Below are 27,315 nucleotides of genomic sequence, written 5' to 3'. Positions count from 1 at the left end.
AGAAACCATGGACTTGTCTATCTGTATAGTTTTGCCCTCTCCAGAATGTCATATAAATAGAATCATACAGTATATAGCCTTTTGGGTCTGGTTACTTTCACTTAGCAAAATATATTTGAGATTCAGTCACATTGTTGCATGTATCAGTAGTTCATTCCTTTTTTACTGCTGAATAATATCTCATTATATAGCTGTAAAATTTTATCCAAATACTTGCCGATGAGCCTTTGGATTACTTTTATTCTTTTGGCAATTATGAGTAAAGATGCTTTAAACATCCATGAAAAGGTTTTTGTATGGTCACATTTTTATTTCTCTTGGGTAAATACTTAGGAGTTTGATTTCTAGATTATATGGTAAGTGTATATATGGTTATATGGTAAGTGTAATTTAAGCAACTATTAAATTGTTTTTCAAAGTGACTATACCATTTTGTACTCTCACTAGCAATGTAAGAGATTTAGGTTGCTCAGCACCTGTGACAATGTATGGCTTCATCATTTTTTCTTTTGAATTTTGCCCGTTATAATAGGTGTGTAGTGCCATGTTGTGATTTTGATTTACATTTTCCCCACTGCCTAATAAATTAAGCATTTATTTATGTGTTTATTTGCTACTTGTGTATCTTTTTTGGTGAATTATCTGTTTAGATATTTTGTTCAGTTTTTAATTGGGTTGTGTGTTTTCTTACCATCAAATTTTGAGAGTTATTTACATATCTCAGGTTTAAGTCACTTGTCAGATATGTGATTTGTAAATATTTTCTACTGTTCTTTTAGCAGTACTTTTGCAAAGCAAATGTTTCAAATTTTGGTAAGACCCACTTATGAATTTCTCTTATGGATTACACTTTTGACATTGCATCTAAGAACTCTTTGCCTAAGATTATAGGCACCAAGATTTTCTCCTATTTTTTCTATATGTTTTATAGTTTTAAGTTTTATATCTAGGTCTATGATCAATCGAGTTAGTTTTTGTAAAGGTGTGAGGTATGGATTGAGGTAAGTTTTTTTTTTTTCATATTCATATTCATTCCAGTACCATTTACTGAAGTAACTGTTTTTTTTTTATTGAATTGCCTTTGCACCTTTATCAAAAATGAGTTCACTGTTTGTGGCAGTCTATCTCTAGACTTCCTTGTCTGTCCCGTTTATTTATGTATCTAATTCTTTTTTTTTTTCAATACTATACTGATTTAATCACTCTAACCTTTTACTAAGTCTTAAAATCAGGTAGTGTGAGTCCTTCAACTTATTTTTTCATCAGTGTCCTGAACTCTTTGAAATCTACAGGAAGGCAAGCAATTCACTTTTTTCTCTTTTTTAGACAGACTTTCACCCTGTTGCCCAGACTTGAGTATGGTGGCACAATCACAGCTCACTGCAGCCTTAACCTCCTGGGGTCAAGTGGTCCTCTCACCTTAGCCTGCCAAGTAACTGGGACTGCAGGTGTGCACTACCATGCCTAACTAATTTTATTTAAAATTTTTTTTTGTAGTGATGAGGTCTCACTCATTTCTATGTTTCCCAGGCTGGTCTCTAACTCCTGGCCTCAAGTGATCCTCCTAACTTGGCCTCCCAAACTGTTGTGATTACAGGCATGAGCCACTGTACTCAGCTGCAATTCACTTTTTGAAGAGAATCAGTCGTCACAAATGCTAATGTTTTAGGAGAGGCTCTCGCTGAAGACTTTTCTCTGAAGAATTTGTAACACCTTAGTCTTTGACCCATATGTCTACAAATTGAAATGATCATTTTCATTATTCCTAAAAGTACATTGCTATTATAAATTGGCAGTGATTGGTTTTATATTTGGTAAACTGTTATTATAATTCATATTATAGGACTTGTAAATTTTTTTTAGGAAATTTTGTTATGATTAATTCTGTATCTTTTATCCCCAAAAGTACAAGGCAAATAAAAAGTTTCCATTTTATATTATTTAATACATTTTCAAAAATTATGTTGAAAATCTGCAGGGGAAAAAAATCCGCAAGTGTTATGTAGGATTGTGAGTTATAGAGGATATTTGGTGTCAGATGCACATAACCATAAGTACATTTCATCTGCTGGGAAATAAATGACTCATTCTTAGAGTCTTGTGTTTAATGTTTGGCCATTGTAAAGAAGTGATTACTAAAAAACAATACATTAAAATTAAAAAATAATATTTGAATTTTATTGCTTTTATCTGAGAAAAATGTAATAGATATTAAAAAAGTAATATTTGTAAGAATCTAATATTACTGACTTTTTAAATGTATAAGCTTTAAAACAATTAGTGTAAATGCTACTAGAAAAATGAAATTTGTAGAGAAGGCAGCCTGGTTTTACTATCACAGCATGTTTTTAGCATTGGGTAAAGTTTGCTAGCCACATGTTGGGTAATTCTTGAATTTAAATACATTGGAGCCATCATGTAAATATATCTCAAGTGTCTATGCCTATGAAAGTATCTGGGCCCAGTGCCACATACTATTCCATTTACTAACTTTGCTTTTGTAATCTTAGTACAAAATCTTGCTCTTGTTTCTTTTCTATTTGAAAAAGATACAGTTATTGGAACGAGAACTTCCTTTCTAGAAGTAAAGTTTTTTTACTGTCAGTTAAGTAAAGGTTACCCTTGATGTAATGTTTATTGTAAACACTTTAGATTTATTTGACATTTTAGTAAAATCAGGTGAGTTTAGATGGAGAACAAAACTCAAGGAAATTCAGGTTCATCGTGCTATATTGCATTTTATTCTTCTTTTACCATGGTATTGAGAGTGTATTTGGCAAGAAACCCAGGTGAATCATAAAAGTATTATTAAATGTTGAAACTTTTTTCTTCATAATTGAACTCCAAGAATATTCAGAGATAAAGTAGACCTTATTGGTATTGTTGGAGGTGATAATTCCTTAATGTATGCATGCTGGCCTGCAATGATTCACAGAGAGATACAATCACGTGCACACTATGTTCTGATATAATGTGAGTCCATGGGAATGGATACCTCTAATGAAATTTTGGAAGAGTCTTCTGACCACTTTTCAAATAATTGCTTCAGATATTGTTTTTGTTAATTATAATATTAACAGCTGAATTTGCATAGTGCTTAATATAATTTTCAATGCTTTTGCGTATTTTACATGTGTCTTCTTACATAAGCCCCACCGCAGGCGTACGAGATAGGTTATTTAATTATCATTTCTACTTTACAAGTGAGAAATCTAAGGTTCAGACAACTGATACTTCTTACTTGTGTAATAAGGAAGTTCTAGGGACAAGATTAGAATAAAGATAACCATATGTAAATGTGTAGCCCATTGCTTGGCATTTAGAAATTACACAGTGAATGTAATGGACTGTTTTAATACATTGAAATTATCTTCCTTCCTTCCAGTCCTTATCTTCCAGTCTCTTTTGCATTATACTGTAATACTATTTCTTTTAGAAATAAATGCTATTTTTATTTATAAAGCAATACCTGAAAATAGGTCTAATGACATCTCATTTTCATATTTATGGAACTTATATTCCCTTTTATTTTTTTGAGATAGTGTCTTACTACGTTGCCCAGGCTAGAGGGTAGTCATGTGCAGAGTTTACTGCAGCTTCAACCTCCCAGGCTTAAGAAATCCCCCTACCTCAGTCTCCCAAGTAGCTGGGACTACAGGGCACACCACCATGCTCTGCTAATTTTTGTATTTTTTTTTAGTAGATACAGGGTTTGTCCAGGCTGGTCTTGAACTCCTAGGCTCAAGCAATAAGCCTGCCTTGGCCTCCCAAAGTGTTGGGATTACAGGTGTGAGCCACGGTGCCTAACCCACATTTTTTTTTTTTTTGAAGCAGGATCTGACTCTGTCATCCAGGTAGAGTGCTGTGCTGCAGTCTCTGCTCACTGCAGCCTTGACCTCCTGGGCTCAAGTGATCCTCCCACCTCAGCCTCCTGAATAGATGGGACTATACGCATGCACCACCACAACTGGCTAATTTTTTGTAGAGATAGGGTTTTGCCGTGTTTTTCCAAGCCATATGCCTGTCTTGGTCTCTCGAAGTGCTAGGATTACAGGCATGAACTACTGTGCCTGATCTGAACTCACATTTTTAAGTGATTCTTGATTAATTAATGTTTAAACATGATAATGTATGAAAAGGCTAAATAGTGCAACGTTGTCAGCCACCCACAAATGGTAGTTCTCTTAATTTGTATTTCTCAGAGTTTGTTTCCTGAGAAACTAAAGTTTTAATATACTATATCATAAAATTCCTACTCTAGATAAGAATATCAAGACACTTTTACATAATTTAGTTAATATTAATAAAAAATATGTTATGTACGAAATATATAGTACACTGTGTTTCATGCTGTGATACTACCAAAGAGGTATACTATATAGTTTTTTTCTCAAAAAGTGTAAAATATACACTTGGGGAGATACATGAAAAAAGTAAATAATATAAGGTTTATCATAGACTGTACATAATTAGTTGCCAAAAGAATGCTATAAATTTAGAAGAGATGGTCAAAGTTTGAGCAGGCTTCATAGAGGAGACTGGTGCCAACCTGGGCCCCGTTTCCAGGATCTGAAAGCACAGAAGGAAGGGAAACATGGGACAGATCAGAATTTCGAGATAATATTGCTGATTTTCCAAACAGTCAGAGGTAATATCTTTTAATAATCAGCAAACCAAACATTTTGCCTATATTGACACATTTATTCCTGGTCTACTGATAAGAAGAACTCTGTTCCTTTGAGGGTATGATTTATCCAAAGAGTATTTCGTAATTTCCAGTGCTTTAGAAACAAAACAGTAAACACAGGCATATACTATTTTTGGCATATATTTTTGATGTGTTAAATTTACATAATGAAGATAGTGTTTTTAAATTAAATAACCATTATGGGGCTTGAGAATGTGTGTGTGTATGTGTGTGTGTATGTGTCTGTGAAGACTAGATGATAGAATTGCTAATTATATGATAATTCTATAACTTTTTGAGGAACTCCCAAACTGTTTTTAAAAATGGCTGCCTATTTTACAATCCCATCAGCAATGTCTGAGAGTTCCAGTTTCACAAAGTGTCCTTATTTTTTTTAGCGGAGAAACATTTACATAATAGAGAAAGCAAGTGAATTTATGTGTTATATTTTTAAATATTACCATAGCTTAAAAAGGCAAGATATGAAACTTATAAAAATAAGACAGTTTAAATGAAGTCCTTTGATGTCTATATGTCATTGAATGTCCAGTTTGCAATTTGCCTTTTTGCCAACATAAAGAGCAAAAATTCAGTGAGCAAGAGTGATACAAAAGAATTTTACTCCCTAGGGAAATGTCTAATTTCTGGCCTAGAGTCTCAAAGTTCACAGAGTGCTGTAAGCCAGTAAGGCGTCCCTCAAAGCTCATGTATTTTACCAAGTAAGTCCATGATTCATTAAGGAAAAAAGCTGTCCTTTCTCCCCATTATGGATGCACTTTGAATTTATTAGAGAGTAAAGGAAAACTGGTGAAATTATGTAGTATTTTTGTTATGCTATTGAATTCTGTGCAAAAGATATGCATTCTATATTTTTAGGTTTTTTTCTTCAGGATTGGAATGTTTTTATGGGGGAATTTGAGAATATTATTTTTTGAAATTAAACACACTGAGGAGTAGGTTATTTCAGTACTAGGAATGCTTTTGTCTCATATGAAAGCGATGTTCCTTATGTTTGTTTTAAAAATACTGGACTTTAATCTCCTTAGGTGGAAAACATTGGATTTTGTTTTAAAGGCAAATTTGCTTTATAGCTGTTTTCACCCTTACAATCAAACAGACTTTGTTCTTCAAGAATAATTCACAGTAAATAATGCAATACCTCTGAAAGTAGTTCCCTATGGAAAGTCAGAATTAATTTAAACCAGAATTCTGACTTGTAGGTAAGTTCCAAATTACATTTGGAATTTTTAAAAAATTATATTTTCCTTTTTTCTAAACCTTTACATTAGGTTTAGATTTTTTCGTTCATTGGCCATTTATTTAGTGTCTGTTATCAGCAAAACATTGTGCTAAGCAAAATCAGGGATGATTTTATAAAGGGTTATTTAATTCCTTCAATATTTATTAAATACCTACAGAGTATAGAGCAGTATGACAGACACTATAGTAAATAATTCCTAACCTCTAGGAACTAGCAATCTTTTATTTGAGGGAGGGTAGATATACACACATGAAATAAATGAATAGTGTAGAAGTTAAATGCCTGAGTGACCCTTAAGTTCAGAGAAGGTCAAGATCAGTGTGAATGAAAATGGTAGTAAAAGGAGTCATAGAATAGACAGAACCTAAAGTGGACTCTGAAGATTGTTAGTATTCGAATAGTGTTAGGGGAGATGGAAGGCAAAGGACTTGGGGGTTCTACAGAACATGTTAAATTGTGAAAAGTAGTGGTGAGGCTAATGCCTGTATACTAAAGGAGCAGATCAACCTCTCCTTGCTCATCAGGTTGAGGATAGTGGGAGATGGTGAATTCTTTACTGGGGAAGACATGTGGGGACGTTGGTACCTGAGGGGAGAACCTTGGTTCAGTAAAGACAAAAAAGGTAGGTAATAGAATTAGGTAAACCAAGCTGAAGGAGTTTGGGCAAATTGTGTAACTTCTCTAAACCTCAATTTTATTATCAGTAAAACTGTGCCAACCTCATAGTTCAGTATAAGGATTAAAAAGAATATATGTAAAGCATTTAGAACAATACCTGGGATATGAATAAGCACTATAATATTCAAACTATTCCCATTAAAATAGAGAAATAATAGACCTCACAATATCCAATGAGATTTGGGTTCTAGCAGGAGTGAATTGGAAACTTTGAGACCAAATCGTGTCTTTTTGGTGTTGTTTTTTTTTTGGTGAGATGGAGTCTCTCTCTGTCACCCAGACTGGAGTGTGGTGGCATGATCTTGGCTCACTCTAACCTCCACCACCTGGATTCAAGTGATTCTCCTGCGTCAGCCTCCCAAGTAGCTGGGACTACAGGCGCGTGCTACCACGCCTGGCTAATTTTTTATATTTTTAGTACAGATGGGGTTTCACCATGTTAGCCAGGTGGTCTCTATCACCTGACCTCGTGATCTGCCCACCTCGGCCTCCCAGCGTGCTGGGATTACAGGCATGAGCCACTGTGCCTGGCCCTCCAATGTGTATTTTTTATATGTTAATTGATCTTTTCTTTTTATGCATCTGGATTTTTAGTTTTAGCAATCCTATCTTTATACCAAGATTAAGTAATTTACCTGTATTTTCTTCTAATATTTCTGTGGTTTCGCTTTTTTACATATAGATTTATGATCTATTTGGAATTTACTTTTGTATAAGATGTCAGGTATAGATCAGCTTTTATATTTTTTTCCAAAAGGCCATCTGGTTATTTCACCACCATTTAGTCTGTCTTTTTCTCACTGCTTTGAATTGCTGCCTTGAAGTTTTTTTCTGTGCTTAGATCTGTTTCTAGATGTTCAGTTCTGTTCCATTGATCTTTTTGTTTTTTCATGTACAAATAACATGATTTTTTAATTAGAAGGTTTAGAGGTTTGTTTGTTTGTTTGTTTTTGTTAGTCCTGCTCTGTTGCCCAGGCTAGAGTGCAGTGGCACACTCTTGGCTCGATTCAACCTCCACCTTTTGGGTTCAAGCAATTCTCCTGCCTCCGCCTCCTAAGTAGCTGGGATTATAGGCATCTGCCACCATGCCCAGCTAATTGGTTTTTTGTATTTTTAGTAGAGACATAGTTTCACCACTTTGGCCAGGCTGGTTTCGAACTCCTCATCTCAGGTGATCCACCTGCCTTGGCCTCCAAAATTGTTGGGATTACAGGCATGAGCCACCATGTCTGGCCTTAGTTAGAGGTTTTGTTGGTGTTTTAATGTGTGGTGGGGCTACTCCCTTCTCATTCCTCTTCTTTTTCAGGATTAAACTCAACTTGCCTAGTTCCAGAAAACAAACTGGTTTGTTTTGGAGTGGAATTGCACTATGTTTATCAGTTTACTTATGTAGAATTGAATCTTTGTGATGAGTTAGGCTGTTGAAGTTTGAAATATTATTTTGTGTCTTTCAAATGTATTTAAAACTTTTCCTTATATGGATTTCTCACATTTCAGACTAAATTGATTCCTACATTATTCTATCTTTTTTATTATGGAATTCTAAATGGGGTTTTCTCTTCCATTATCTTATTTTGTGTTTACATGTATATATTAAGGATATTGATATTTTAAATTGTGGTAAAATACACATGACATAAAATTTACCATTTTGATCCTTTTAAAGTATACAATTGAGTGGCATTGAGTATGTTCATAGTATTGCACAGCCATCACCACTATTTAGCACCTGAACAGAAACCCAGAACCCGTTAAGTAGTCACTCTTTGTTCCTTCTTCTCCTTAGCCCTTGGTGGCTGAAAATGTGTTTTCTGTGTTTATAAATTTTCCTAGTATGTATATTTTGTATAAATGGAGTCATAGAAATGTGTCCTTGTATGTCTGGTTTCTTTCTCTTAGCATATTTTTTCAAGGTTTATTTATGTTGTACCATATATTAGTACTTCGTTCCTTTTTATGGTTGAGTAATATTCTGTTGTGTGGATATACCACATTTTGTTTATTCATTCATCCCCTGATAGGCATTTGTGTTTTTTCCTACCTTTTGGCTATTGTGAATAATGTTGCTGCAAACAATACAGTGTTAAATACTAGTGGAGATAGTGGATATTCTTCCCTTGCTCTGGAACTTGCTAAGAATGCTTTGGGTTTTCCCCCATTATTAAGATACTGACTTTAGGATACAGTATCTCTTCCTCTACCTGTATCTACACACACAGTTTTTATTGTAATTTTGTGTGTATTTTTGTTGAAAACACTTCTGCCTGAGACACTGAGGTTCACTTTTATTTTCACTTATCTAAGTATTGCTAGTTTGCCTCTTGTGTTTTCTAGGTTTTCTATAGTTTTCCTTTCTTTCTCTAATTGAACAAATGAAATTGATTTTGAAGAGAATATGGAATTAACCTTTGTGATTTCCATTTGTTCCCCTCATCCTACTCCCAGCTGCTGCAACTCTACTGCTACCCCTGGCCATCTTTATTATGTTTCTGATTCTCATATCCCTTTACTAAGAGTAGGGACAGTTCCAGGATTTTATGGCTTCTCATACCTCTCCAGATAAAGTTAAGTTTCTTAATGTAGCACATAAGGTACTCAGTCATCTGTTTTCTGTGTACTTTTCAAATTTCCATAATTTCCCTCAGTTCTTCAGGTGTTCTGAATTATTTGCATCCTTAGAGCATACTGTGGTGCTTTCTGGCACTTCTTTTTTTACATGCTAGTCTTCCTGCTTTAATCTAGCCACAAGCCAAGTGTCAGTTTTCTTTTTCCTTAAAATTTGCCTGGTTTAAGAGGATTGTCGCATATCCTCTTGCGAGCAGTCTGCATAGCTGCTGCTTTTCAGAGTTTCTTGCTGCTTTTAGCACTCCTGTGGGACACCACTTGCTTTACTAGTGGTCTCTGTGTGGAGTTCTGGAACATAGTCCCATTGATAGAATATGGCTGCCACAGTTTGTTTAATTGCCCTTTTGTATTCCTACCTTTTGGCTATTGTGAATCTGGAATATCTGGAATAGCTCTATCATAGCATTATACCATACTAGTTGATTTACTCGTCTCTTTTCCTAGTACGTGGAATTTAGTGAGTAATCAATCACTTTTTTTTTTTTTTTAATGGAGACAGGGTCTTGCACTGTCACCTAAGTTGATCTCGAATTCCTGGACTACAGAGATCTTCCAACCTTCACCCTCTTGAGTAGCTAGAACTGGACACATACCACCCTACTTGGCTGATATTTTTCAATTTTTTTTTTTTTGATTTGCTTTTTTTTTTAATTGCATTTTAGGTTTTGGGGTACATGTGAAAAACATGCAAGGTTTTTGCATAGGTGCATACATGGCAGTGTGATTTGCTGCCTTCCTCCCCTTCACCTATGTCTGGCATTTCTCCCCATGCTATCCCTCCCCAACTCCCCACCCCCCCGCTGATCCCCCACTCCCCCCAACAGACCCCAGTGTATAGTGCTCCCCTCCCTGTGTCCATGTGTTCTCATTGTTCAACACCCACCTATGAGTGAGAACATGTGGTGTTTGATTTTGTGTTCTTGTGTCAGTTTGCTGAGAATAATGGTTTCCAGGTTCATCCATGTCCCTACAAAGGACGCGAACTCATCGTTTTTGATGGCTGTGTAATATTCCATGGTGTATATGTGCCACATTTTTCCTGTCCAGTCTATCATCGATGGGCATTTGGGTTGGTTCCAGGTCTTTGCTATTGTAAACTGTGCTGCAGTGAACATTCGTGTGCATGTGTCCTTATAGTAGAACGATTTATAATCCTTTGGATATATGCCCCGTAATGGGATTGCTGGGTCAAATGGAATTTCTATTTCTAGGTCCTTGAGGAATAGCCACACTGTTTTCCACAATGGTTGAACTAATTGACACTCCCACCAACAGTGTAAAAGTGTTCCTATTTCTCCACATCCTCTCCAGCATCTGTTGTCTCCAGATTTTTTAATGATTGCCATTCTAACTGGTGTGAGATGGTATCTCAATGTAGTTTTGATTTGCATTTCTCTAATGACCAGTGATGATGAGCATTTTTTTCATATGCTTGTTGGCCTCATGTATGTCTTCTTTTGTAAAATATCTGTTCATATCCTTCACCCACTTTTGAATGGGCTTGTTTGTTTTTTTCTTGTAAATCTGTTTTAGCTCGTTGTAAATTCTGGATATCAGCCCTTTGTCAGACGGGTAGGCTGCAAAATTTTTTTCCCATTCTGTTGGTTGCCGACTCACTCTAATGACTGTTTCTTTTGCCATGCAGAAGCTGTGGAGTTTGATTAGGTCCCATTTGTCTATTTTGGCTTTTGTTGCCAATGCTTTTGGTGTTTTGGTCATAAAGTCCTTGCCTATGCCTATGTCCTGAATAGTTTTGCCTAGGTTTCCTTCTAGTGTTTGTATGGTGTTAGGTCTTATGTTTAAGTCTTTAATCCATCTGGAGTCAATTTTAGTGTAAGGTGTCAGGAAGGGGTCGAGTTTCTGCTTTCTGCATATGGCTAGCCAGTTTTCCCAACACCACTTATTGAACAGGGAATCCTTTCCCCATTGCTTGTTTTTATCAGGTTTGTCAAAGATCGGGTGGTTGTAGATATGTTGTGTCGCCTCCGACGCCTCTGTTCTGTTCCATTGGTCTATATCTCTGTTTTGGTACCAGTACCATGCTGTTTTGGTTACTGTAGCCTTGTAGTATAGTTTGACGTCCGGTAGTGTGATGCCTCCAGCTTTGTTCTTTTTGCTTAGAATTGACTTGGCTATGCGGGCTCTCTTTTGGTTCCATATGAAGTTTAAGGTGGTTTTTTCCAGTTCTGTGAAGAAGGTTATTGGTAGCTTGATGGGGATAGCGTTGAATCTGTAAATTGCTTTGGGCAGTATGGCCATTTTCACGATATTAATTCTTCCTAACCATGAACATGGAATGTTTCTCCATCTGTTTGTGTCCTCTCTTATTTCGTTGAGCAGTGGTTTGTACTTCTCCTTGAAGAGGTCCTTTACGTTCCTTGTTAGTTGTATTCCTAGGTATTTTATTCTCTTTGTAGCAATTGTGAATGGCAGTTCGTTCTTGATTTGGTTCTCTTTAAGTCTATTATTGGTGTATAGGAATGCTTGTGATTTTTGCACATTGATTTTGTATCCTGAGACTTTGCTGAAGTTGCTTATCAGTTTCAGGAGATTTTGGGCTGAGACGATGGGGTCTTCTAGATATACAATCATGTCATCTGCAAATAGAGACAATTTGACTTCCTCCTTTCCTAATTGAATACCCTTTATTTCTTTTTCTTGCCTGATTGCTCTGGCTAGAACTTCCAGTACTATATTGAATAGGAGTGGTGAGAGAGGGCATCCTTGTCTAGTGCCCGATTTCAAAGGGAATGCTTCCAGTTTTTGCCCATTCAGTATGATATTGGCTGTTGGTTTGTCATAAACAGCTTTAATTATTTTGAGGTACGTTCCGTCGATACCTAGTTTATTGAGGGTTTTTAGCATAAAGGGCTGTCGAATTTTGTCGAAGGCCTTCTCTGCATCAATTGAGATAATCATGTGGTTTTTGTCTTTGATTCTGTTTATGTGGTGAATTACATTTATAGACTTGCGTATATTGAACCAGCCTTGCATCCCCGGGATGAATCCTACTTGATCATTGTGGATAAGCTTTTTGATGTGCTGTTGCAATCAGCTTGCCAGTATTTTATTGAAGATTTTTGCATCTATGTTCATCATGGATTTTGGCCTGTAGTTTTCTTTTCTTGTTGAGTCTCTGCCGGGTTTTGGTATCAGGATGATGTTGGTCTCATAAAATGATTTGGGAAGGATTCCCTCTTTTTGGATTATTTGGAATAGTTTCAGTAGGAATGGTACCAGTTCCTCTTTGTATGTCTGGTAGATTTCGGCTGTGAACCCATCTGGACCTGGGCTTTTTTTGGGTGGTAGGCTCTTAATTGCTGCCTCGACTTCAGACCTTGTTATTAGTCTATTCAGGGTTTCGACTTCTTCCTGGTTTAGGCTTGGGAGGAGGCAACTGTCCAGGAATTTATCCATTTCTTCCAGGTTTTCTAGTTTATGTGCATAGAGTTGTTTGTAATAATCTCTGATGATGGTTTGAATTTCTGTGTAATCTGTGATGATATCTCCTTTATCATTTTTTATTGCATCTATTTGGTTATTCTCTCTTTTCTTTTTTATTAATCTGGCTAGTGGTCTGTCTATTTTGTTGATCTTTTCAAAAAACCAGCTCCTGGATTTATTGATTTTTTGAAGGGTTTTTCGTGTCTCTATCTCCTTCAATTCTGCTTTGATCTTAGTTATTTCTTGTCTTCTGCTAGGTTTTGAGTTTTTTTGATCTTGCTCCTCTAGCTCTTTCAATTTTGACGATAAGGTGTCAATTTTAGATCTCTCCTTTATTCTCATTTGTGCACTTATTGCTATATATTTTCCTCTAGAGACTGCTTTAAATGTGTCCCAGAGATTCTGGTATGTGGTGTCTTCGTTCTCGTTGGTTTCGAAGAACATCTTTATTTCTGCCTTCATTTCAGTGTTTATCCAGTCAACATTCAGGAGAAAGTGTTCATTTTCCATGAGGCTGTGCGGTTCTGGGTTGGCTTCTGAATTCTGAGTTCTAACTTGATTGCACTGTGGTCTGAGAGACTGTTTGTTATGGTTTCCATTCTTTTGCATTTGCTGAGGAGTGATTTATTTCTGATTATGTGGTCAGTTTTAGAGTAGGTGTGATGTGGTGCTGAGAAGAATGTATATTCTGTGGATTTGGGGTGGAGAGTTCTGTAAATGTCTATTAGGTTTGCTTGGTCCAGGTCTGAGTTCAAGTCCTGGATATCCTTGTTAATTTTCTGTCTCGTTGATCTGTCTAATATTGACAATGGTGTGTTGAAGTCTCCCACTATTATTGTGTGGGAGTCTAAGTCTCTTTGTAAGTCTTTAAGAACTTGTCTTATGTATCTGGGTGCTCCTGTATTAGGTGCATATATATTTAGGATCGTTAGCTCTTCTTGTTGCATTGATCCTTTTACCATTATGTAATGTCCTTCTTTGTCTCTTTTGATCTTTGTTGCTTTAAAGTCTATTTTATCAGAGATGAGAATTGCAACTCCTGCTTTCTTTTGCTCTCCATTTGCTTGGTAAATCTTCCTCCATCCCTTTATTTTGAGCCTTTGTGTATCCTTGCATGTGAGATGGGTTTCCTGGATACAGCACACTGATGGGTTTTGGCTTTTTATCCAATTTTGCCAGTCTGTGTCTTTTGATTGGGGCATTTAGTCTGTTTACATTTAGGGTTAATATTGTTATGTGTGAATTTGATCCTGTTATTTTGATGCTAGCCGGCTGTTTTGCCCATTGGTTGATGCAGATTCTTCATTGTGTTGATGCTCTTTACCATTTCGTGTGTTTTTGGAGTGGCTGGTACTGGTTGTTCTTTTCTATGTGTAGTGCCTCCTTTTGGAGCTCTTTTAAAGCTGGTCTGGTGGTGATGAAATCTCTGAGTACTTGCTTGTTCTCAAAGGATTTTATTTTTCCTTCACTTATGAAGCTTAGTTTGGCTGGATATGAAATTCTGGGTTGAAAGTTCTTTTCTTTAAGGATGTTGAATATCGGCCCCCACTCTCTTCTGGCCTGTAGAGTTTCTGCTGAGAGATCTGCTGTGAGTCTGATGGGCTTCCCTTTGTGGGTAACCCAACCTTTCTCTCTGGCTGCCCTTAGTATTTTCTCCTTCATTTCAACCCTGGTGAATCTGATGATTATGTGCCTTGGGGTTCCTCTTCTAGAGGAATATCTTTGTGGTGTTCTCTGTATTTCTATTTTTCAATTTTTTTTTGTAGAGACAGGGTCCTACTGTGTTGCCCAGGATGGTCCTAAACTCCTGACCTCCAGCAATCCTCTCACCTTAGCCTCCAAAACTGCTGGTATTACAGGTGTGAGCCCTCATGCCTGGCCCCAGTAAATGTTTATTGAATGATAAGTGAATAGTATAGGAAATTGGGATCTTTCTTCTTCTTTCTTCTTTCCTCCTTCTCCTCCTCCTCGTTCTTCCTCCTCCTCCTCCTTCTTTTTCTCTTCTTCTTCCTCCTCCTCTCCTTCTTCCTCTTCCTCCTCTTCCTCTTCTTTCTCTTCCTCTTCTTCCTCCTCTTCTTCTTCCTCCTCCTCTTCCTCCTATTCTTCCTCCTCTTCTTTCTCTTCTTCCTCTTCCTCCTCCTTTTCTTCCTCCTCCCCCTTCCCCATTACCCTGGCTCACTGCAACCTCAACTTCTTGGACTCAATTGATCCTCTGACAGTAGCCACCCACGTAGCTGGAACTATAGGTGTGTGCCACCATTCCTAATTTTTTTACTTTTTTTTTTGTAGAGACGGGGTCTTGCTATGTTGCCCAGGCTGATCTCAAACTTTTGAGCTCAAGCAATCCTCTCACCTCAGCCTCCCAAAGCACTGGGATTACAGGTGTCAGCCACTGTGCCTGGCCCTTCTTAATTTTACTCTTTCTCTCAAGATTCCTTATTAATTAGGTTAAGATTTCATAGAGAGCGAGTTTATTTTCTACTGATTAATTGTGATTCCTACAGTTAAATTTCTTTTTATTCCAAATTAAGTCTTAGATTGTAAGCACATTGATTAGGCAAAAAGGAACTGAGGACTACTGAGGCCCAGTAGTATCACTGTTAGTATTTCCTTTCAGCACTGAAGATGTGCTGTGTACAGCTTTCTGTCTTGGGGAGTTAAGACAGAAACTGAAATAATCGGGTATCCTTGAGAGACAGTGCCTTCTCATGCATTAAATGGTAGACTGTGCTATTTGTTATATCATTGATTGAACCGGTTGCTTATTTTGGTAAAAAGTAAAGTCTTTTTTTACGTCTAGGAAATCCTCTATTGGTAGTGTCATTTCTGTTTAAAAATAGGAATGAAGAGTTAATGAGGAGTGGAAGAAGAGAAATTATACAGAGAAAGCATATTTTTCTTTTCTAAATTTGTGTATTTTTGTATAAGTATATAGGAACTTCATGAAATACTCTTAAATTTATGTGTTCTACTTTACGTAAAGCTTCTCTGTAAGAGGATTTAAAAACCATTGTGGAAGACAGTGTGGCGATTCCTCAAGGACCTAGAAATAGAAATTCCAAAAAAAAAAAAGGAAAAAAAGAAATTCCATTTGACCCAGCAATCCCATTACTGGATATATACCCAAAGGATTATAAATCGCTCTATTATAAAGACATATGCACATGTATGTTCATTTTGGCACTGTTTACAATAGCAAAGACCTGGAACCAACCCAAATGCCCATCAATAATAGACTGGATAAGGAGAATGTGGCACATAGACACCATGGAATACTATGCAGCCATAAAAAATGATGAGTTCGTGTCCTTTGTAGGGACATGGATGAATTTGGAAACCATCATTCTCAGCAAACTGATAGAAGAACAGAAAATCAAACACTGCATTTTCTCACTTATAGGTGGGTGTTGAACAGTGAGAACACATGGGCACAGGTGGGGGAGCATCACACACTGGGGCCTGTTGGGTGGGCTAGGGGAGGGACAGCAGGGGGTGGGGAGGTTAGGGAGGGATAACATGGGGAGAAATGACAGATACTGGTGACGGGGGGATGGAGGCAGCAAACCACATTGTCATGTATGTACCTATGCAACAATCCTGCATGATCTGCACATGTACCCCAGAACCTAAAGTACAATAAAAAAAAAAAGAAAGAAAGAAAAAAAAATCAGTGTACACATTCAGATCTAAGCTGTTTGGCTCATTGTTGCCGTATCTGACTTATGTATATTTTGGATATTTTAGCACCTGTATCTTTTGAAGAAGAAGAAGTGGTTGTCAGCAAAGTTTGTTTTCTTTGCTTAAAGGGAAATTAATATAATGCCTGTTTGTTTCATCATCAAACATCTTGTTTGACTTCTTTCATAGACATTTCAAGAAATTGCTGAAAAAAATATGGAAAAATTGAACCATATTGAGAAGTCGCATGAACAGTTGGTTCTCGAAAATTTGCGCTTCAAAAAACTGTTATCACAGACTCAAAGGGAACAGACATCCTTGCTGGCAGCCTGTGCATTGATGGCTGGTGCCTTATATCCCCTCTATAGCCGATCATGTGCCTTATCTACACAGAGGGATTTTCTCCAGGAGCAGATCAACACCTTGGAATTGTTCAAATTGGAAATTAGAACTCTAGTCCAGTCTTTGTCAACTGTAGAGGAAAAGAAGCAAGAGGAAGCCAAGATGAAAAAAAAAACATTCAAAGGATTGATACATATATTCCGGAAAGGTGTTATTGCAATTTTGGCAGCAAACAGACTCAAGATTTTGGGCGAATCATGTGCCTCTCTATTTACCTGGATGGAGAGTTTCAAAGAAGGCATAGGCATGTTAGTATGTTCAGGAGAACCCAAAGACAAGCATAAATTTCCAAGTAAGATAATTTGTGCTTTTAAAAATATAAGTTGCATGTAAGTAAAATACAGTGTGGCTATACCTGGCTACTATGGAAAAACTTTAAAAAAAAATCATGTAATATGCCAGATAATATAACATAGTCCCCACATGTATGTATATGTGTAGATAGATGTGACTATTTTTGGATAAATTTGGCCTTGGTTTTTTGTCTTAAACATTAAAGTATAAGGTGGCAAATATATATAATTTCAACTTTGTCTAGTTTTATATTTGAATCCTCTGCAGTGAAGAGTTTATACAGTTATTTTTCAATTATGTCAATCAAAAACTACCCTACTTCAAATTATCAGTATAATTTATTTTCCATTTCTATGAATAAGTATGAAATGGGTTAAAAATATACTGAAGAATCATGAAAATGAGACAAATATATATTTTCCAGCTATTTTTTGAATACTTGACTATTTTGAAGAAAGGATTTAATTTTTAATTTTTAAAAAGCAGACTATTAAGTAATATAACTAAAGAAATTTTTTTTCTGTTTTATTTTTTGGTGTCATTTACAGTTATTTATAAATTAGGTCAAGCTAATCTAAAATTTCTTAATAGATTTTTCCACATTAGGCAATGTTCACAATAGGGTTTGATCTGTTCCTTAAATAGCTGAACACTGCTATGAATTTTAAATATAGATTTTAATAAAGTTTTGTAGAATTTTGTAATGGATTTTTTCAATTTTATAGAACATCAAAAGGAGCAGTTGCGTTGTTTACAAGCGCTCAGTTGGCTCACCAGTTCTGACCTTCTTGCTGCAATAATCAGTTCTATGGCTGAATTGCAAGAAGTCATTGGTAAAACAGGTATGGTTCCTTCTTTTATGTCCTTGCAAAATACATTTAAGAACAAATATCCAGAAATTCTTTATGGCACAAATTCTAACAAACCATATCGGAAGAAAATATATTTGTTTTTATCTTTATTTTATTTAGTCACAGAGAGATTAACTCTATACTTAATGATGTAGTAAATTAATACAAATGTTGTCTTTATTTATGGAGAAATGACATTTCTTGGTGAATGTATCCACCTTATTTTTTTTTTCTTTGTATCTGTTTTTTCCTATGGAAAGCTCATCATTAGCTTTTTCTTAAGTAATACTAGCAGTGTTCTTTCTTTCTTTCTTTCTTTTTTTGAGACGGAGTTTCACTGTTGTTACCCAGGCTGGAGTGCAATGGCGCGATCTCGGCTCACCGCAACCTCCGCCTCCTGGGTTCAAGAAACTCTCCTGCCTCAGCCTCTCGAGTAGCTGGGACTACAGGCGCGCACCACCATGCCCAGCTAATTTTTGTACTTTTAATAGAGACGGGGTTTCACCTTGTTGACCAGGATGGTCTCGATCTCTTGACCTCGTGATCCACCTGCCTCGGCCTCCCAAAGTGCTGGGATTATAGGCGTGAGCCACCGCGCCCGGCCTAGCAGTGTTCTTTCATATGTTTTGGCCTTGTTTCACTTCTACTTCTGGCTGTAATAAGCTTGAGTAATAAGAGAGCCAGTAGAAAATTTTCCTCTCTTGTTTTGTGATAGATTTTTTTTTTTTTACTTTTTCTCTTTTATTTTAGATAGAGTTAATTTGGATAGTTTGCTGCTTTCCACCTGCTGTGGAACCACTAGTGATTTACAAAGGTTTAAAATGCAAGGTGTTTTTTTTTTATGATTCGAGTTGCATTATATTTTTGTTTGACAGGTTCAATGAAAACTAATTGGACTAATTATGGTCATTTCAGACGAATTACTAGTTAAAATTGTATAATGGACTTGTTAAGATTTGCCTGCTTAATTAAATATAAGCCTAAATATAATTATAATTTGGGATTTAATTCTTACACAATTTCACTGTGCAAATATAGATCATTCATTGTGATTTCAAATATCGAAACCTAGACTTTTGTGGTAGGAAACTTATAACTTAAAGATTATTTTAAGTTGTGGCCACTGATGTTGGTAAGCAATGTGCATATTTAATGTATTGGCAAAACCTCAAGATACTGGGTTTGGAGTCAGAAATAAAAGTCTAAGCTAAATGTATTTTAAGAATTTGGTATTATAACTTCAGAGCAAAACTGAACATTCTTTAAAGAGCTTAGAAATAGTTTTTAGATTTGGTTTAAGAAACAGGTGATTTATGTTAGTGATATTCTTTGTAAGTGTGACACTTAAAGGTAGGTTGGTTTCTTAAGCTATAATCTTGTTTATGTTATTAATTTATTTAGTGCATTTTTTCTTATCACTGTGTTATATATATTCTAGGAGATAAATTAAAAATATAGGAATTGGTCTCATGCTAGAAAATATGCACAATGGTTAGAGAACAAGAATGACAACTCGTGAGTGACTTCAGGCAAATCTAATTAAGGATGAGATAAAGAGATACAGGTTTTAAATGTTACAAGAATCTACAGAAGATGCTGCTCAGTGTGGGCTTATGAGTATAGGGAAGGCTTCAGGGAGGAACTGGTGATTTAGCTAGGCTTAGAATAGTGGTAAGTTAGAGAGGAGAGATGGCATTCAGGTGATGGACATGGCTAAGCAGAGATGCAGAGGTAAGAATAAACATAGAATGGGAAGAACAGACATTAAAGAGATGAGAATGAAAATTTATGCCTAGCAGACCTGGCTTGTAGATGATGATTAATAAAGAATAATTTTCTTATTCATGTTGGAAGAAAGATGTATCATTGGCATGGGGTCAAATTACAGAGGTTTTATAAAACCAGGCAGTAATTTCCTCTGAGCACATTCCAAAAGTAGCCCCTTACAACACATTTAATGTTAAAATGTGAACACGATAATTAAGACCCCGATAAAGATATGGATAGGTAAGATTTATCAAGTAGAAGGTGGTGCCTTTATGTGCTTGCCTGCATCTTGGAGCAGAGATGCCTTTCATATTAGACCTGGCTGTGCCTTTAACAGTTAGAGGAAATAGCAAGTTCAGGAAAACTTTTTTTAGGGAAAGTTTTAAATATTTGTTGGCTAAGAAACACTACTTTGAGTCTACGGCCACACCACCCTGAATGTGCCTGATGTTGTCTGATCTCGGAAGCTAGGCAGAGTCGGGCCTGGTTAGTACTTGGATGGAAGAAACACTACTTTGAGAAGAGTAAGTGACTGCTAATTAAAAGGAGAGAATTATTGATGTATTATAGTCATGAAGAATATTGGAAGGAATTTGGTCCAGGCAGGTAGATAGTGGAATATTATTGGGCTAACACAAAAATTATCAGCATGGACCTTCTCTGGAGATAACTTGACCATCTGAGCTTTTAGAATAATTTCTTCAAATATGATGAGGGATTTGTTTATATAAAAATTTTCCAGGGTCATGTGTTTTCATTTTAAATTATATGTTAGTCGTAGAAGTTTCAGGTATTTTGGCAGAAAGGATGGGAACGTATTTTCAGAAAGTTAAAGCATATGAGTAGTTATGAAGAGATAATAATGAGAGTAACAAATATAAAGTCATAAGAGCTTATATAATCATGTGGAGTTTCTAATTTAGTATATGAATAATCTAAACAGGTAAACATTATTGTATGGTAGTGAGAGCATTAACTTTGAACAAAGCAGATTTAATTTTGTATCCAAATTTGCTAGCTATCAGTTGTGTAAAACTGGACTTTGCCTATAAATGAAGCTATTATCTTCTTCCTGGCTGTTATGAGGATTTAGTGAGATAATACTTGTTGAGCATTGTGTATAATACTTGACAGTTGGTTGGTGCTAAAAAAATAGTTGTCCCCTTATTACTCATCTCACTGTGAACGTAGAGTGTAACATAAATGAGCACATATGCACACATGTGCATACACACATACCCCTTTATTCCTTTTCAGGCTACTAATTATTAATCTTCTATCCTAAAATTGCTAAGGTGCTCTACAGAGGAGGCAATACTTTAGGGTTAAGCAGGAATTCTACCTGACTTTGAATACTGGTTCTGACATTAGCTGTGTGACCTTGGACAAGTAATTTAAATCCTGTGTGCATCAATTTCTTTATATATAGAATGGGAAAAGTAGTTTTACCTATCTTATAGAGTTATTTAGAAGACTAAATTCATACATTTTAAAGTGCTTAGAAGAGTCTTTGATTACTGGTTTGCTTACTTTGCTTAGTTCATATGTTGGTCATTATTAATATTTATTGCATTAACAGAATAATAACAAAGAAATTCTATAAAAAATAAGAATAGGTCAAATGAAAATACATTGAGTTTTTCTTACAATTTCAAGGTTTAAAAGATGGTTTTGTTATAAATTAGTATATAAAGATCAAGGATAAGTTTATTCTCTGAATAGAATGACATTGTATGTTTGGAAGATTTTTGCCTTCTTTATAATTATTGGATGACCCCACTTAAAATACCTTAATCAAGTAGGAGTTTTTTCTCCCAAATAATAGGAAGTCTAGAGGTAAGTAGAAATCTAGACTGGGTCGTTCTTCTCTGCTATCATTAACATGTTCATGTTTGTGCCTCTTAGTTTTAAGCTGGTTACTCTACTTTCAGGCATCAGGATTGTGTTTTTGCAAAAAGGAAAAGGGAAGGGCAAAATGTCAAGGTATTCATACATTTTTTGGTGGGAATGAAAAGGATATGGATGCTTTGGAAAAGAGTGGAAGTTCCTTAAAAAGTTAAACAAAGAGTTTACTCAGCAATTCACTCCTAGGACTGTATCCAAGAGAAAGAGAAATGAAAACATCCATTCATACAAACACAAACCAATTCAAGTGTTTGTGAATTGGATTCATTCACAAATGTTCATAGCATCAGCAGCATAAGAGTCAAAAAGTAAAAAGAAAACCCAAATGTCTATCAACTGATGAATAGATAGTATCTAAATGATAAAATATTATTAGATCATAAAAAGGAATAAAATATTGCTACATGCTATAAAATGAATGATCCCTGAAGACATTATGCAAAGTGAAAAAGGATGGTGACAAAAGATCACATATTGCATGATTCCATTTATTTGAAATGTCCACAATAGACAAATCTAGAGACAGAAAGTAGATTAATGGTTGCCCAAGGCTGAAGTGGGGATTAAGAGAGTATGGGAAATGACTGCTAATGGATATAGAGTTTCTTTTTGGGTTGATAAAAATATTTAAAAATTGGTTGTGGTTATAGTGGTATAACTCTGTGAATATACTAAAAACCATTGATTTATATACTTTAAATGGGCAAACTGTATGATGTGTTAATTATATCTCAAGAAAGCTGTTAAACATGTGAAGTGATGTGGCAGCTGAATATATCCCTTTATGTCAGGAAGGCAAAAGTTTTCTCAAAAGCTCACCTAGCAGTCTTCTCATCTTGTTTCATTGACCTGAACCTGAATCATATGGTTATTCCTAGCTGGATAACTGGAAGATGGCAACAGAGAAGGGATGGTTTGTGGATGAATTGGATCCACTAATCAAGAAATTCAACACAGAGAGAATTCACTTTTTAAAAAGCAAATATCACTTATTACCTCCACATCTACTGCCCCTCCCCACCATTATAAAGGAAAACTGATCAATTCAGAAACTTGAAAAAAGTAAATTAAAAAAGAATAAAAATACAAAAAAAATTTTTCTATCACTCAGCTTGTACAAGAATGGTTTCTGTTATTTTTTTCTTTTTTAATAATTTCAACTTTTATTTTAGATCAGGGAGTACATGTGCAAATTTATTACACAGGTATATTGTGTGATGCTGAGGTTTGGGGTACAAATGATTCTGTCATCCAGGTAGTGAGCATAGTACCCAATAGGTAGTTTTTCAGCCCTTACCTACCTCTTTCCCTCCCTGCTGTAGTGTCTATCCCTGGTGTCTGTTTCCATCTTTATGTCTATGTGTACCCAATGCTTAGCTCCCACTTATAAGTAAAAACATGGTATTTGCTTTTCTGTTCCTGTGTTAATTTGCTTAGGATAATTAATGGCTGATACAATTTGGCTCTATGTCCCCACCCAAATCTAATCTGAATTGTACTTCCGTAATTCCCACGTGTTGTGGGAGGGACCTGGTGGGAGATAATTGAATTATAAGGGTGGTTTCCCACGTACTGTTCTCATGGTAGTGAATAAGTCTTACAAGATCTGATGGTTTGATAAGGGGAAACCCGTTCCACTTCATTCTCCTTCTCTCTCTTGCCGCCACCATGTGAGACATGTCTTTCACCTTCCACTGTAATTGTGAGGCCTCTCCAGCCATGTGGAACTGTAAGTGCAATAAACCTCTTTCTTTTGTAAATTGCCCAGTCTCAAGTATAATTTTATCAGTGGTGTGAAAATGGACTAATAAAGTAAATTGTTACCAGTAGAGTGGGGTGTTGCTGAAAATATACCTGAAAATGTGGGAGCGACTTTGGAACTAGGTAACAGGCAGAGGTTGAAACAGTTTGGAGAGCTCAGAAGAAGAGAGGAAAATGTGGGAAAGTTTGAAACTTCCTAGAGACTTGTTGAATGGTTTTGCCCAAAAGCCTGATAGAGATATGGACAATAAGGTCCAGGCTGAGGTGGTCTCAGATGAAGATGAGGAACTTCTAGGGCATTGGAGCAGAGGTGACTTGTTATGTTTTAGCAAAGAGACTGGCAGCATTTTGCCCCTGCCCTAGAGATTTGTGGAACTTTGAACTTGAGAGAGATGATTTAGGGTATCTGGTGGAAGAAATTTTAAGCAGCAAAGCATTCATGAGGTGACTTGGGGCTGGGTGTGCTGGCTCACGCCTGTAATCCCAACACTTTGGGAGGCCAAGGTGGTTGGATCACGAGTTCAAGAGACTGAGACCATCCTGGCCAACATGGTGAAACCTGGTGTCTACTAAAAATACAAAAACTAGCTGGGTGTGGTGGCGCGCACCTGTAGTCCTAGCTACTCAGGAGGCTGAGGCAGGAGAATCACTTGAACCTGGGAGGCAGAGGTTGCAGTGAGCTGAAATTAGGAGATTGTGCCACTGCACTCCAGCCTGGCGACAGAGTGAGATTCCATCTCAAAAAAAAAAAGAAAAGAAAAGCGATGACTTGGGTACTGTTAAAGGCATTTAGTTTTATAAGGGAAGCAGAGCATAAAAGTTTGAAGAATGTGCAGCCTGACAATGTGATAGAAAAGAAAAACCCATTTTCTGAGGAGAAATTCAAGCCTGCTACAGAAATTTGCACAAGACACGAATAGCTGAATATTAATCCCCAAGATAATGGGGAAAATGTCTCCAGGTCATGTCAGAGGTCTTCAGGACAGCTCTTCCCATCACAGGCCCAGAGGCCTAGGAGAAAATTGTTTTGTGGGCTGGTCCCAGAGTCCCCATGCTGTGGTCAGCCTAGGGGTCCTGCGTCCCAGCTGCTCTAGCCATGGCTGAAAGGGGCCAACATAGAGCTTCCACCATGGCTTCGGAAGTGCAAGCCCCAAGCCTTGGCAGCTTCCATGTGGTGTTCAGCCTATGAGTGCACAGAAATCAAGTATTAGGGGTTTGGGAACCTCTGCCTAGATTTCAGATGTATGGAAATGCCTGGATGCTCAAGCAGAAGTTTGCTGCAGGGGTGGGGCTGTCTTGGAGAACCTCTGCTAGGGCAGTGTGGAAGGGACATGTGGGGTTGGAGCCCCCACACAGAGTCCCTACTTAGGTACCGCCTAGTGGAGCTGTGAGAAGAGGACCATTGTCCTCTAGACCCCAGAATTGTAGATCCACCCACAGCTTGCACTGTTCACTTGGAAAAGCTGCAGACACTCAAAAAAAAAAAGCCAGACTGTGAAAGCAGCTGGTAGGAGGCTGTCCCCTGCAAAGCAACAGGGGTGGAGCTGCCCAAGACCATGGGGAACCCACCTCTTGCATCAGTGTGACCTGGATATGAGACATGGAGTCAGAGGAGATTATTTTAGACCTTTAACATTTCACTGCCCTGCTGGATTTCAGACTTGCATGGGGCCTTTGTTTTGGCGCATTTCTCCCATTTGGAATGGCTGTATTTACCTAATGCCTGTACCCCCATTGTATCTAGGAAGTAACTAGCTTGCTTTTGGTTTTTGGTTTTACAGGCTCATAGGCAGAAGGGACTTGTCTCAGATGAGACTTTGGAGTGTAGACTTTTGAGTTAATACTGACATGAGTTAAGACTTCGGGGGACTGTTGGGAAGGCATGATTGGTTTTGAAATGTGAGGACATGGGATTTGGGAGGGAGTCAGGGGTGGAATGATATGGTTTGACTCTGTGTCCTTATCCAAATATCATTCTCCCATAATTCCCATGTGTTGTGGAGGGAATTATTTTATTGCTGTGTAGTATGAATAGCAGTCAATAGGAATCATTACCCTGATTCAATTATCTCCCACTGGGAGATAATTCCCTCCCAGTGGGAGATAATTGAATCATGGGAGTAGTTTCCCTCATACTGTTCTTGTGGTATAAGTCTTGTGAATAAGTCTCACAAGATTTGATGGTTTGATAAGGGGAAACTTGTTTTGCTTGATTCTCATTTTCTCTCTTGCCGCTGCCATGTGAGACATGCCTTTCATCTTCCACCATGATAGTGACGCCTCTCTAGCCATGTGAAACTGTAAGTCCAGTAAACCTCTTTCTTTTGTAAATTGCACAGTCTCAGGTATGTCTTTGGTGTGAAAACAGACTAACACAATGGCCTCCAATTGCATCCATGATGCTGCAAAGGATATGATTTCATTCTTTTTTATTGCTGTGTAGTAGGAATAGTTGCCGTTAACATTTGAGTATGTTTTTCCAATGTATTTTTCCTCTCTCCCTCCCTCTCTCTCTCATACCTTCTTCCTTTCCTCCCTTCCTTCCTTTCCTCTTATCCATCCATTAATAGACTAACAAATGATATTGATAATATCATAGAGTACATAGGTTTATATCTTCATTTAAAAGTCAATTTGATATAACTTCAAACTTGCAGAGAAGTGGCAAGTATATAACAAAGAACTTTTCTTTTTGGTGAACAGTATGAGAGCAGGTTGATAGTATGATGCTGCATCACTCCCTTATGTTTTAGGGTGCATTTCCAAGACTGCATATTTTAGTGTTCATTTCAGAGTTGCCTTCTGGTTATTCTCCTGCACAACCAGAATGCAACTGTCAACATCAGGAAATCAACATAGGTACATTACTGTTACTCAGAACCCATTAAACTTTCCCTAGTTGTCCCAACTATGTTCTTTACCTAGCAAAAGGATCTAGTTTAGAATTACATGTTGCATTTAGTCATGTTTCTTTAGTCTCCAGTATGGAAGAGTTCCTGAGTCTTTTCTGGGCCATTGTGATTTTGGCATTCTTGAAGATTGCAGGCCAGTTATTTGAAGAATATCCCTTAATTTTGATTTGTCTGCTGTTTCCTTATGATTAGATTCAGTTTGTGCATCTTTTGCAAGAAAACTCATGGAAGTGATACCATACTTTGCTTATGATACAGTGTCATAACTTCATTTTGAAAATAGTTGTACTTTTTGAGGGTTTTTCTATTTCTATTATTCTTTTAGAGAATGATTTTTAATTTCTGAGTAATATTTAATTATTTGTATATTCCGTAATTTATCTAACCAATTCACAGTAGGATATTTTCATCATAGGACAGGTAGCAGGAATATCAATTTAGCTTTGATTTGTAATTGACTCATTGTTTTTTGAATCATGTTAAATTATAAGCAGTGTCTTAATTATTTTAGCCAAGTAGGAAATTGAAATGACAGAATCTTGGGGAAATCTATTTAGTAAGTATTCTGAAAATTCTGAAGTGAAAGAAGATTTTTGTTATGAGGACAGAAGTATTTTTTTTTGTACTTTCTCTTTTTTGTTTTTGAGAACTTGCTAAAAATTTAAGCCATTTTAAATATTAGGACTACATATTACTAGCATCACTGACACTTTTTTCTTTTTAGTCCCAGGAAAACTGTGATGCATGTATGCCAATACTAAACTTTTAGTATATTAAATAATAACTGTGTGGCTTTTCATGTTATCTTTGTTCTAAGGTAAGAAAACATTCAGTAAGTCTTTTTAAAGAGTAGGTTTTTATCTGTTTAGAGTAAGTTCTGAATTGTATGCATACTATTAACTAGGAGAGAAACTTTACATTAAAACATGTTGGATATAAGGTAAAGTATTGGTTAAGAACTTGGACTCTATATTTGAATCTGGGCACCATTGCTTACTGTTTGTGTGTTATTGGGCAAATTACTTAATCCTGTTTTAGCCTCAGTATCGT

The 27,315-nt window shown here is 36.6% G+C and overlaps 1 protein-coding gene across 13 annotated transcripts in view; it reads left to right on the top strand.

Annotated features, from left to right (window-relative positions):
• The window catches only part of CCDC171 (coiled-coil domain containing 171), a 408,737-nt gene that overhangs the window by 135,434 nt on the left and 245,988 nt on the right, over window positions 1-27,315 (top strand). For all 13 annotated transcript variants that reach the window (XR_010344271.1, XR_001107639.2, XM_064381348.1 and 10 more), the window contains 2 exons: window positions 16,563-17,067; window positions 17,795-17,911. Coding sequence is in view for 11 of the 13 variants with exons in the window: in XM_064381348.1 (XP_064237418.1) it covers window positions 16,563-17,067; window positions 17,795-17,911 (622 nt within the window). In the remaining 2 variants the exon portion in view is untranslated. The remainder of the gene's footprint in view (window positions 1-16,562; window positions 17,068-17,794; window positions 17,912-27,315) is intronic.

The sequence above is a fragment of the Aotus nancymaae genome, unplaced genomic scaffold (assembly GCF_030222135.1).
Source record: "Aotus nancymaae isolate 86718 unplaced genomic scaffold, 86718_ANA_hifiasm-v0.15.2.pri h1tg000003l, whole genome shotgun sequence".
NCBI lineage: Eukaryota > Metazoa > Chordata > Mammalia > Primates > Aotidae > Aotus > Aotus nancymaae.
This window is presented reverse-complemented; position numbering and strand designations above follow the sequence as displayed.